Source organism: Mytilus edulis, chromosome 10 (genome assembly GCF_963676685.1).
Source record: "Mytilus edulis chromosome 10, xbMytEdul2.2, whole genome shotgun sequence".
Taxonomy (NCBI): domain Eukaryota; kingdom Metazoa; phylum Mollusca; class Bivalvia; order Mytilida; family Mytilidae; genus Mytilus; species Mytilus edulis.
The window spans coordinates 21,353,743-21,368,277 of NC_092353.1; the positions used below are offsets into that span (position 1 = coordinate 21,353,743).

Consider the following 14,535-nt stretch of genomic DNA (forward strand, 5'->3'; position numbering starts at 1 on the left):
GTTGTAATTATCCCGCCTCCCTTTGACCCTCCATTAAAGTTGTGTTTCAGATTATCCTATCTTGAAAGGACATTTAATTTACAATAAAGACATTTATTAACATTTCATTTCTAAGAGTTGTCTTATTTCTACATCTATGGGAATTTCGTTTTTTTCAACGTTTTAAATTTTCACATATTCGCTGCAGAAACCAATTTTAAGTTTTTTACTCTTTAAATATCAAGGACAGGTAAAATTATTTATTTTCTTAAATCGAATTTAATTTGTTCGATTTGACATGTCTCTTTATTAAGCTTTCGAGCTAAAAACTTTTCCTTGATGATTTAACAGTATAATTACAATCATGAAGGCTGGTATATAAAAATCTAAATATATGTAGCGATAGACGTAATATATATATTTAACTTTGCAAAAACTGATGATCTGCAAAATTCTTTTGTTAAAATAGGAGCGCATGGTATTTAAAACATAAAACATTTCTTATGTTTCTCATTTAAATCCTTTTCACTTGATAGTTCAATATGTAAATATTTTGTACAACAGAATGTTTTTTGGATTATTTTTTCAAATCATTCTTCAGAATTATTGTGAGTTGAAATTTATTTCTTATATCTATATAATTTTATTTCACATTGAACAATATTGGTATACATCCACAGTGATTGACTTAAGCATTAGAAAAGCACGTTGTTGGTGTATGTAATTGAAAGCACAAAAAGCAATTATTATGTGTCCCGATTTAATTTTATATAAATTAACGAGGGGCAAGTGTAATTTTCGCCAATACAGTAATACTTACACACAAAAAAGAATATGTCTATTGTAAATATAAAAAAGAAGATGTGGTATGATTGCCAATGAGAAAACTTTCAACAAGAGACCAAATATAGACATATAAAACACCGTTATATGTCTGTTGTCAAATACAATCAACACAATAACTTTTATCCTTTAAAAGAAGATTAAAAAAAAACTTAAACAAATTTTTAGGATCTGTTTCGTTTTCGCGAGTAAAAGTGCAAGTGGCAAAATCAAGACAAATGACAAACTGGCAAATAGATTATACTGACAAAAGACAGTCTTGATTGGGAGAATAATTGCTTTATTGTCCTGTTATTTTGAGCCAGTGATTCCAACAGGATAACGTTCCTTTCAATGCACTATTTATATAAAATAGGATTCTGTTAACAAATTTTTCATAAAATCATATTTTAAAGATATGACATATAGTTGTCTGCTTCTTTTATTTTCTAAACTTTTAGTACTACCTACGATTAAAAGGAGGCTTCAGTTATGTGTGTGATGTTTAATCACGTTATAAACCTTCTGTCGAATTTCAGAATCCGATGTCTCGTGTAGAGAGATTGTAAAACCCTATTATAAGTTATATGGTTCACTACTGACCCCGAATTTCAGAATCCGATGTCTCGTGTAGAGAGATTGTAAAACCCTATTATAAGTTATATGGTTCACTACTGACCCGTTACGGATCACAGAGGGTTAGTAAAATCCATAGGGGGTGAGGCCGGAGGCCGAGTCCCCTATGAATTTTATTCACCCTCTATGGATCCGTAGGGGGTCAGCAGTTAACCGTATAACGAATTTATCGGACGCTGGACTTTTTCTGCGGCGTTTTGTTGAAAAATAAACAATGAAACACAACAACATTAATAGATGACGTCGCCATTAACGCGTCATGAACCCCATATGAAACTTACTAACCCCATACGGTCTCATAGGGAGTCACCACGTGACGGCATTTAACCAATCACAACATGATAATTCATCTGTGGTCCGATAAAATATAATAATTCTGTGAGGGGTCCGTATACGTAGGTGGTCTTTTGCAAGGATATATTTCTGTGCCTATCCAATATACCCTCGTTTTGGAATGGCACTCTAAACTTACCCGACCTACGAGCTGTATAACATCATATATATTGTCAATTTGTTCTCGTCCTAAACATGCATGAGTATTTTGCCACTGAAATTTTAGCAACCAACAATAAATCAATCAATCAATCAAGTTGCAAACAAACAAATATATCAGTTTACAAAAAAGTTAAAAACAATAATAAAAAAATGTATTTTGAATCAGACAAAAATAATGATTTTTTTCTAATTTATCATATTCGTTAACTCTGCATGAGGATGACAAAACCAAACTTTATTAGGTGTAAACAAAATTAGTCAGAAGAGTAAATTACGTTTTATTCGAAAGGAATTTAATTAACACAAGGGTACATTTAAAACGCACACGAAGAAAACTTCAGCGTTTTACAACGATATAAATTTAAATCCTATCCAGTATGCACAATCTCATGGCATCCTCTGACATGTTTTTGTATTGCGATTGTTAATATACGTTTCAATGGTTTAAGTATTTCAAGTTTCATTGACCTCAAAATACCGGTCTTCGAAATACCAAGAAGGCAAACGAAATGATCAATAATAAATATTATTCAGATGATGTTACGATGTCAACTTTTTTTTTATTATCGAAATGTAATTATATTGCCTTTCCGTTTTGCTCAGCTCACTTGAGAAAATAGGATATTTCTGTCATCCAAATGATAACACGTGCTCCAACAATAAAGTGCACAGGTGAATTAAATAATAAAATATATAAAATTCGTGTTTTCATGATCATAGCTAAAAAATGTAATTATAAGTATTGAATGCTTCTTCTTGTAACTTTATAGGGTTGTAATGGCGTTGACCGTGCGTACATTTTTAGAATGAAGCGCTTCCGCGCTTCATACAAAATGTACTTCGGTCAACGCTTTTACACCTCAATAAATTTACAAAAAGAAGCATTCAATTCTTAAATAATAAACATATTCGTCTTGTTTTAAAATTACTTTTAGAATTTAGAAACGATTTCGGCAGGTTATATGAAATCACTGACAAAATGGGTTATTTTGTACCTATTAAAAATTTAAACTATGTTTCTAAGTTTCCACATGAGTAGAGAACAAACCATAGAAGTTGAAAACTTGTCACGAAAATAAGTTGCAGTAAGTATATTTATATAAAAACGTATAAACTACATTCTCATTATATATTCTAACCCTTCCGGAGCACTTAGATCACTCTCAGTTTTTGGTGGGGTTCGTGTTGCTTAGTCTTTAGTTTTCTATGTTGTGTATTGTGATTTATTATTTGTCTGTTTGTCTTTTTCATTTTTAGCCATGGCGTTGTCAGTTTATTTCCGTTCTATGAGTTTGACTGTCCCTCTGGTATCTTTCGTCCCTCTTTTATATGATAAGATTTTACCCGAATGTGATACCCAGCAAGGTGAAACGTACTTTAGATCTATTTGTACACGTAAGTGGGTTGAACTGGTCCAACATTCATATAATTGTTTTTCTGTTTGTATTAAGACATTTTGATCCTAAACAGTATGCAACTCATCTGACGTGGTCTGTTGGATGAATTGCTCGTTTATACATAAGTTTGTTGATGTTTTCGGTCTGTTAACTTGTTAATTTCGTATAAATTTGCAATCAGAAAATTTAATAAGCATCAAAGATTCACCGAATAGACTGAAGAGATGATTATCAATATATCAAAATTCCTTAAAATGTCATTTGAGGTATCAAATTTTTATCACAAAATTTCCTTAAAAAAAACCCTCTTTTGGCTACACATTTTTTGAAAATTTGGGCAGATGTTCTCTGCATCAATACCAATTTGACTGGTCTTGGGGGCATAAAAAAATAAAACAGTTCTGAAATTAATCATCAATTATATCAATACAAAACAGCGTCAATATCTATGCTATCATCCTTGTATTAACTCTGTAACTCATTATAATCCCTTTTTAACCTCATTGTTAAAACAGAGACTTCAATAATGACGACTTCAGTATGTATACTGAAGTTATCCTGTTAAACTAGCTTTAAATAAAGCTAATACTAATAATGTACACTGCCCTTTTCTCGATATCGATATCTATATCATTAACGGGAAACTCTATACCAAAATTAATGATACAAGAGATGATTTTTCATTTCCTATCGTTAATTATCAATTTTTAGATGGTGACGTTCCCTTGTCACCATCTTGTGGTATTTATATATCTCAACTGGTAAGACTCGCTCGTCTATGTAACAACGTATAAGAGTTTAGCGAGAGAAATTTGTGTATTACTGAAAAAATTATTACACCAGGGTTTTCGATATCACAAACTAGTCAAAACATTTACTAAATTTTACCATCGGTACAAGGATATCATTCGTAAATATAATTCAACATGCAGACATCTTATACGTTCAAGTATTTTTTTTATGGTAATATTCTTTACAAAGCACAAAAATGTGGGCATTCAACTAACAAATCCTTAAACAGACTTATTAATAAGGAATATAGTTACGATACTGTTGTTAGGTCATTAAAGATTGCATGTTTTGGCTTTAATGTTGATTCACTTATATGGTCTTTGCATTCGAAATAAACACAATCTATTCTAAAACCAGTTGTTGGCATGATACGGGTTGTATTCCTCTAATATATTTTATGATGGTATAATATCAAACCCCTAAAAGGAGGGATTGCACTTGATATTCACATGATGAAGTCATAATCCTTCAATCAGTTTAATTGAGGTCTGGAGCTGGCATGTCAGTAACTGCTAGTAGTCCTTTGTTAATTTATGAATCATGGTCATTTTGTTTAGTTTCTTTTGTAACCTATTCTAACATCGGACTCGGACTTCTTTTGAACTGAGTTTTACTGTGCGTATTGTTGTGTGTTTGTTTTTTCTACATTGGCTAGAGGTATAGAGGGAGGGTTAAGATATCAAAAAACATGTTTAACTCCACCGCATGTTTCGAGCCTGTCCCAAGTCAGGAGCCTTTGGCTTTTGATATTCTTGTATGATTTGAAATTTTAGTTTCTTGTGAATACTTTGGATTTTAGTATGACGTCCATCATCACTGAACTAGTATAGAAGTTTGTTTAGGAGCCAGATGAAGTACGCCTCCGGGTGCTGGAGTTTCTCGCTGCATTGTATACTCATTGGTGGCCTCGGTTGTTGTCTCTTTGAAACATTCCCCATTTCCATTCTCAATTTTATTTTGTATATCGAATGTACCTTTTTCTACTGTAGAAAACATTTCATTATTAATTTTAAATTCAACATGAGGGGTTAGCTACAAAGACGGGACATATCTGATGTAAACTTCATGCAGACAATGCGAATTACTTAACTTCTCGTACGATTCGTCAAGTAACGCTTTCGTAAATTCGTTCGTCATTATCCTGGTCATCTCTAAAAGCCCACTTATGAGTTATGTCCTACAAAAAAGGTATGGCAATTCTGGGAAACGGTTTTTTGACGAATCTTCTTCTTCTTCTTCCAAATCTTCACATCCTTTGTAGGACAACCACACCGTTAAGGCATGTAGAACAAAACCCACCACCATAAATGTAGGAATATATGTACACTATATTTTGAATAATGCTATCCTCCACCAATAAATATACAGGATCACTTTTGTAGTTGCACATGTATCTTGTTGTATGTATTCTTAGTTGCGTTTAAAATTGTTAGGCTAGTTACCGGACATATATACAGGGGGATTATATATGTTTACGTAGTAAAATAGTTCATTCTTAAAAGATAAATGTTGTAAATAAATTACTTTTATCACGTTCGCACTGGTAAAAAGAATAACAGATTTGCAGCAGTAAAATCTAAAATAGTTCGTCTTTCGTAATATGGACTAAGGATCTAAAAGAAGCTAAAAACACTTTCTTTTCTTTTCATTAATTTAAAATTGAATAAAACGTTCATATTGTCTAAAAATTTATTCAACGCATAGAAATTGTCTTTTCACATCATAAAATCTAAAAACAAACAAGATTTTTAAAATTTCGTCGTATCGGTATATTAGCACTTTTTGCGACGTTTACGATCTAGGCACGCACTGTATATGTAATGGCAATTGTCATATGTTTGTTTACATAGTTCTAAAACTTGTCTTTAAAAGGTAAAAGATTTTATCGCACATCTATATTGGCACCGGCACACACATATTACGTATCTGTTGCAGCATTCTGCATAATGTTCTTTGCACGTATGGGCAAAATACACCCAGGAACTCCGAAGTGTTTGAGATTTATATGATGTTATACAGTGAGCTCGACCTATTTGGAATTGGCTGACCTACACACCCAGAACCCTCCCTACCATAGATCCTGACCAAGTCATCTTCCAATCAGCTATGGTTGAAGTAGGAGTTTACATCTGGCGCTGTGTATAAGGAATATGAGACGTTTTGCTTGGTGTTCTATCTTCGAGACTTCTTCACTGACGAAGTTGTCGTTGTACCATGGTTATGTCCATCAATATCTGTATTTTGGTCCCTTCACTTAGAGACTCCCACTCTATTTTGCTGTTGTTTGTTAGTATATTCTCTATCTCTTTAATTACAGGCCTTCTGATGTTATCCCAAGCTTTACATTTGACCAAAAGATGTTCAACAGTTTCCACTTCCTGACTGCAGGCGTTACATATCTCCTGGTTTCCTTCTTTGTAGATTTTATATCTCAGGGGCTGCAGTGAGTAGGTTCCAGTGAGGAGTTTTAGTTTGATTGGAATTCTAAAACGGTCTTTGTTGGTGTATCTTTTTATCTTCAGTATGTTGTGGATTCTGCCTGCCATGAAGTTGTCTGTTTGAAGGTATTTTAGCCCTTGGTACAGGTTGGCAATAACTGATATTTCGTTAACCCAGTGGTTAGCAATTTGCCTTTTTATTTGGTTGACAATGGTGTTAGTCACATCTGGATTATTTAGCATATCCATGGCCCTGCCGAGGTTGTATTTGAATATGACCCTCTGTACTTCAATATACCAGCTGTGGCTTCCTGAGGATTTTACAGTTAGTTGTCTTTTACCAAGCTGTTTTTCAACACTATTGTCTGCTTGCTGACATATGCTACAGAAGAATGTCATCATTTTGGTATGGATTTGTGCCTCGACTGGTAGGATGCCTGTTATGATGTAGACTGCTGGATCAGGAGTACTCATGGGGACTGAGAGAATTTGTTTGAGCATCTTTTTCTGGAACTTCTCTAAGGTTTCCAAGTGTGCTGATTTTGGTGTCAAAAGCTCCATCCCGTAGAGTAGTACTGGTGATATGTAAGTCTTATATAGATGAATTAAGCTTTCAGGATATAGTCCGTTTTCTCCATGGAATCCACTTCCGAACAAGGCATAGGCGCTTCTTCTTGCTTTCTTGACATTTTCTTCAACATTGGACTCAATATTTTGTCTCATTTATGGTGTTCTTATTATACCAAGATGTGTTGATTTTGTGACGTTTGGCATTGGATCTTTTCCTAGCTGGTATTGTTCTGGTTCACAACTGTTCTTGGCTGGTTTAGGTTGGATGTGTATTGCCACACTCTTCTGGGGTTGGAGCTTATATCCTTCCATTCCTGCGTAGTCGGCAGATATATTTATTTGTACCTCCATATCAGGTGGTCTATTTCCCAATAACGCAATGTCGTCTGCACATGCTGTAGTATTGCAAAGGACATTCCCAATTTTGCATCCAAGGCCTGATTGCTGTAATCTATTCAGTAGAGGGTTAACATAGACCTTGTATAAGTCAGTGCTGAGGATTCCTCCTTGGCGCACACCTTGACTCACTGGAAACTCGTCAGCAATCATTCCTTCCCATTTGATGGCACTAGTTGATTGCCAGTGCATACTCTGTATTATCCTCCAGAGAGTGTCGTCGATACCACAATGAAAGAGTCGTCGCATGAGGTGACTGTGTACCACTACATCAAATGCAGACTTTGCATCTAGTAGAACCAGTTCAAATTCTTGGTTGCTGTCTACACTCTCTCGATAGACTTCTTTCACGACCAGAGCTGCGTTTAGTGGCGATGATTTTGCTGTGAAGCCTCGTTGGGTGGGATTTTGATCTTGAAGGACTCTTGGTTGTATTCTGTCTCTGATTATTGCCTCTATTATCTTATAATTATTAACGACTGGCAGTACTGTAATACCTCTGTAGTTGGCAGCATGACATCGGTCTCCCTTGTTTTTGAAGACAGGTGTAAGAAGTCCTTTCTTAAGTATGTCTGGGACACAGCCATGTTTAAATACTAGATTGATGAGCCGTAAAAGTAGTTGTTCTAGTTTTTCTCCTGCATAGATGAGGTGCTCAACAGTGATGCCATATATCTCTGCAGATTTACCTCTGTTTAGTGACTTTATGGCCTTCTTAAGCTCTTTCTGGTTTGCCGGGGGTGTTTCCTTACTTTTTACCATGTCGTTGATTAATTTGATTTCATATTCTACCAGTTCGTGATAGTGATGGTCCTTCAGCTGGGATGATTTTTCTGCTGATGCTAGATTTCCAAAGTGTTCAGTAAAGCATTCGATTACTTGGTCACCAGAGTAAGAATTGTCATTTACATGTAGATCCATTGTACCAGCCCTGTTTCTATTCCTGTTTCCTTTTACTAGTTTGTGGTACAGCTTACTGTCTCTTGTTCTTGCCTCCAATATCTCTTGTTTTTCTCTGTCTCGCTCTCTGGCCTGCTCAACTTTCACCTGCTTTTTAAATTCCTTTCTAGTGTTAACTCTGTCTTGATAAGACTTGTCAGCTGGGTTGGTGGGTTTCCCATTTCTACTCCATACCTCATAGCATTTTCTCATCTCCTTCAAGCTACTTTTGATGATTGGTGTCCATACTTTCAGTTTTGGCTTTGCCTTATATTTAGATTTCTTGGATGAGCTCTCAGTTGCTGCTTTTGTTAGCATTTGGTGAATCTTACTGATTAGGAGATCGGCATCCTCTGCTGTCTCAGCTGGGCTTTCTGCTATCATATCCACCTGCCCGTTTATAATTGCCAAATATAGATCTTGGTCTACTTTGTCCCATTTTATAGTTGGTTGAATTTGCTGAAATTTGTTGTTTTGATTTGTATCGCTTTTTGGTATCCCTATTATAACTTCACATCTAACAGGATAATGGTCGGAGTGATTTCTTATGACATCCGTCAGGACCTCTTTCTCTGCAACCTGTATATGTCTGGACTTATGCAGGAAGTAGTCAAGTTCGGAACATTCTTGGCCATTTGTCTTAATAAAGGTCCTCCCAGTATTCTCGTAGCCTAGCCTATAGTCTGCGATTAGTTGTTGTAAATACTTTTTCCGCTTGTTTTGCCTTTCTTCATTTCCCAGATCTTCATTGAGGTCTCCACCAATTATAATTTCATGCGTATCTTGGTATTTAGTAATGATCTCATTTAGTTGGTCAATGGTATCCATATATTCATCTGTACTGCTTTGCCCTCCTGTTGAAGGTAAATACACTGATACCAAGAGTAGTTTTTGATCTTTCCCTGTTATTTCCACACATTGGATCCTCTCTTTACCGTCGTCCAATGGTCTAACTTTACTATCTATTTCGTTTTTCCATATTACAGCAACCCCTCCATGTCCCCTTGGTAGAAATGCTGGTTGTCATATTCATCACAACCTTTTGCAGCATAGTTGGTACATTTGCCAATTTCTTGTATGTGACTTCCATCACCACGTGACAAAAATGTAGGCATCTTCACTTTCAACACATGTTGAGCAGCGGATGAACAATTATTATACTGTACAAAATATTTGGGAAATTAAAATCTAACAAGATGGTCACCCTCCCTCAGTCGTACGGGAATCAAGATTTCGTACTTTAATACGGAACATAAATTATTTTTATACTACCCTTCAGAATGACAATCATGAGAGAAGGAATACATGCGCGCCTTCTATCTGGTAAATGACGTCATAAAGGCGTGCAAAATTGAGAATCTTTTCAGGTGAAAGACATGATTCCAGAAATGACGAAATCATTACATTTGCCAGATAGAGGGGATCGTCTGTATCCCTGCACTATTTAAGTTCATCAAGCGTCTTCGTGATCGTCATTATGTAGGGTAAACTAGAAATAATTGTTGTTGTGTATATACTTAATCACTAGTCCCTAATGACAGCAATGCCGATTACTAGATATAAAAAATTATTTGCAGAACAAATTTCGCAATTCAATAGTATCAATCGCTTGCTCAACATGGGAAGGAAGTGATGATGCCCTTAAGCGCACAAATGATGTTCACTAAAACAGAAGTATTTGACGAAAATGCAACGAATTCGAAAGTGGTCTTCATTTTCAAAGCCTCCTTGATGTCACGAAAACAAGTTTATCTAATTCCTTGATATTTTGTAAATCGGTTACGCTTATGATAAAAAATACATAAGTACTAGCTCTTTCGTCGCGCTTTCTGAATGAAATAAAATATTTCATCTAAAGCCCACCATTTTCAAACCTTCAGTTAAAAAATAAAATCAAAAAGTATTATATGTTCCCTCTGAAAATAATATGGTGCCAAGAAAACACATTTGACTAGGATTCTTTTGTTTTGTACATACCTTAAAATTATTTTGTAATACGGAGAATCTCCTATTAAGCTACACAACCAGAAAAAATGACCTTTGTTTGAGTTATCAATTAATGCATGTGCATGAACACTTCGTTTTCTGTAAAATCAGAGTTTAAACTGGTTATTTTTTGCGATGTTCTTATTATTGCAACAAAATGATGCAACATGGAAAATTTTTGAACAGTGATTGCAGTCTAACTTTAAGAACATTATTGCTTCAGCATTTCATGAAATCGCAATATGTATCCTCGCATTTGTGTCTATTGCTCAATATAAGCTATGATAAATGCACGTTCTATATGAATTTACAGGACAGAATTTGCAAGTTAGAATATATGCACATCAATAAACTTTCATCGTATTTTATCACAAAAACTTTGAATAAAAAACTTGTCCTTCAAAAGTATGGGTGAGATGATTCGTCTTGCGCATGAACTGTTATCTCTGGAAAGATAAGATATATTACAGTATATTTACCAATCCTTTTAATCTATGTCTGTGCAGTATATGTTTAAGTAATTTGCACAAAAAACCTGCAAAATTAGAAATAACCTTTTAACACCATTTTAATGACCCATGTCGAAAAGGGTCGAAGTATGGTTGTCAATGAGAAAGCTATCTATAAAGATAAAGATGTAAATAACTGCGGGTCAGCTAACGGCTCTCAACAACACACACAATATGTATACAAAACAATGTAGAACAATCAAAGCTAGTCATTCTATCCTTACTATTATTGGTAATATCTTAATTCATAAAAACACTGATAAAGTTTGTTACAATAGCTATATTGAAATACATTGATTTAAAATGATTTCAACACCAATAACAGGACATGGTTTTCCATAATAAAATAAACGTTTATTTTATAGGGCATTTAAAAGAAACAAGATACCCCATCACGAAATGGGTAATCAAATAAGGAGCTTTTGTTATACTGGTTCATCCACAATCAACATGCTCAATACACATTTCATCAAAGGGTACACTAACTGGCATGGGTATTCTTTTTCATATAGATATAAATCGGAACTAAATGATAGACACGATAGGACTAGTTCGTTGATAAATGGCTACGAATAATAAAATGTTTAATATTCATTAGAGAGACATCGCGGATACATTTGCACCCTTATCGTATATATTATATAATTTTTTTTTAGATTTGCCAAAATGATTTATGATAATAGTGTAAATTGAATCTTTGTGGTTACTTGCTACATACAATGTTTTTAAATAATTTATTTTAAAAGCTATATTTTAATATTTAAAATTAATGGTTATAGTTTTTGTTATTGACTAAACTCTTTGAGTATTTATGATTTTTGAATTCATATGTTTTCCCTGGAATCTGGTGCTTAATACTTGGTACTTAATAAGATCTTTCCAAAGCAAAAAATATTGTAGTTTTATATTCTTCTCCCCAAATTAAACTGGAATCTGTTGGTACTGATACATACTTTTTATTACAAAAAAAAATCAAGGTTGATGATTATTCGTTCTTGACACTCGTGATTTTCTAAAAATCTATTTTGGTTTTTAATTTTTAACTTGTAGCTACAAAGCTTTGATATTCATAAGTTGCCATAAAAGAAGCGAATATTTAACATTAAACACACTTATTCATAAGGTTAAGGTAATAATGATGGACGTTTTAACGACCTTGACTAGCTATACAGCCCTCACACGGTTTGAGGTTAATGTGGACAAATGCTCACAAACAACTAAATTAACATGATTATCACCACAAGATGTCTTTGCGGGCCAAACATAATTTCTTATTCGAATGTTTATTTTAACATGCATTATTTCAGTATTTTTGTGATTTTACTTTTTAAATTGTTTTCGCTTTTGAATTCTTTCATAATTTTACGTAGACATCATAGCTTTTTATAAGGTATGGATATTGGTCATTGTTGATGAATCTGCACAGTGCTATAAAACTATTTACATCCTCATCCTTGGATCTCTGATGGATGGTTGTCTTATTGGAATTTAGACCACATCTTTTTTTCGGCCCCACCGACATAGGTCGAAGCCATAAAATGTTAACATTAGTCGTCAGTCCGCGACGAACAGTTATACGGACTATTCTATAAACCTCTACATATTGACCTGATTTTCTGAATGTGAGCCAACTATGATGTGTCAGAGATCGACTTTACGTATGGTTTCACTCCTCTAACTTATACTGAAATTTCGAACTTTGGACTTTTTTCTTTGCGAGTGGGGCCATTCCTGTCTTCCCGACACACATAATTTGTATCATTCTTATCTCTATAATTTTAAAATGGACCTAGTCAAAAACATAAACAATACCGAAATACTGGTATATGTTAAAATATAAATTACTCAAATAGCATGAAAAAAACCCACATGTCGAAATCCTTTTTTTTTTAATTAAGATTGATTCAAAACCTACTTTGAGTAATATCTATTTTATTTTATTATAATAGTCATACTTACCAATGCTTGGACATCAACACAGCCACCCACACCGCCGTTGTGGGACGAGCCTTGTTTCGTCCACAATGTTATTGAAAGTAAATTTGATAGAACTGTGAACTATACATTGCAAAATGGAGAACAAGAGTACTGTGACGATATGTATGGTATCTACACAGAAGGATGGTACAGATTCAGTGGAAATGAGAATGTATTGACAAAACCTCCAAAACAAAGACAATGTGGTTCAGCTACGCCTATATGGTTTGATGGTAACGTGTTTCTTTAGTATAAATCCCTTGCATGATAAATTATTCAATATCCACAGAAATTTGTTTAAATATTTAAAATTTGAAACAGTTTATTAATTTAATTTTATACTCTATTACATTTATATATATTATATATATTATATATATAAACAAGTCTAAATTTAGTCCTGGTATCTATGATGAGTTTATTTGAAAACACCTTTCAAACCTCTGATTGCATTGGATTAAAACCGCAATTTTTATACGTGTGCATGTAAAAAGTAAAATCACAAAAATACTGAACTTAGAAGAGGAAAATCAATTCTGAAAGTCCATAATCACATGGCAACATCAAATAACAAAACGTATAAAAAACGAATGGACAAGAACTGTCATATTCTGACTTGGAACAGGCATTTTCAAATGTAGAAAATGGTCGATTAAACCTGGTTCTATAGCGCTAACCCTCTCACTTTAATGACATTCTCATCAAATTCCGTTATATTTACATTGATGCGTTAAATAAACAGACACAATAAATAAAATAGTCAAAATATGGGTACATCAGTCATCATCGTATAACAATTTTCGTTGTAGAGGAGTCTAAATACATCACAAACAACATTTTTCAAAAAACCAAAAGAGTGATAACAAAATATTTTAACAAAACGCATTTAACAGGTCGAACAACTGACGTTCTTAAACCCTGTTGACTGCCATTGACGATTGCAAAATAAATTGATCACAAGGTGTAACAAAATGGATCTCTTAACTAATTTAATACCAAGTAGAAAACAATAAATTTGTGGCAAAGATGATAAATAGTTATCAAAGGTACCAGAATTATAATTTAGTACGCCAGACGCGCGTTTCGTCTACATAAGACTCACCAGTGACGCTCATATCAAAATATTTATAAAGCCAAACAAGTACAAAGTTGAAGAGCATTGAGGATTCAAAATTCCAAAACGTTGTGCAACCACAACATGAGGTGCTAATTTTTTTTTACACCATATCCGAAATTCGACAAAAAATGTCTCTTCAGGGATGTTAGAGATCGAAAAGTATTTGAAAGGCTATTAGATTTACCTCAATTTAGGATAGACACTTGAATTTAAAAGAGTCAAAATAGAATGAACGGATTATATAAACGAAAATATAAACAAGTCTTAATTGAAAACAATGTTCAAACCTATGAATTCGTTGGATAAAAACAGCAATTTTTATACGTGTGCATGTAACAAATAACGATGTAGAGGGGTCGCTTTTGACTAACAGGTCGAACAACTGAGGTGTAACAAAATGGATCTCTTAACTAATTTAATACCAAGTAGAAAACAATAAACTTGTGACAAAGATAGTAAACCACAACATGAGGTGCTTAATT

General features: G+C 33.9%; 1 protein-coding gene across 1 annotated transcript in view; it reads left to right on the forward strand.

Moving 5' to 3' along the window:
• Nucleotides 1-498: 498 nt before the first annotated feature.
• Nucleotides 499-14,535, forward strand: part of LOC139492634 (uncharacterized) — a 68,044-nt gene continuing 54,007 nt past the window's right edge. The window contains exons 1-2 of the mRNA XM_071280787.1: nucleotides 499-587; nucleotides 12,909-13,169. Of these exons, the coding sequence (XP_071136888.1) occupies nucleotides 545-587; nucleotides 12,909-13,169 (304 nt within the window). The 5' untranslated portion in view covers nucleotides 499-544. The remainder of the gene's footprint in view (nucleotides 588-12,908; nucleotides 13,170-14,535) is intronic.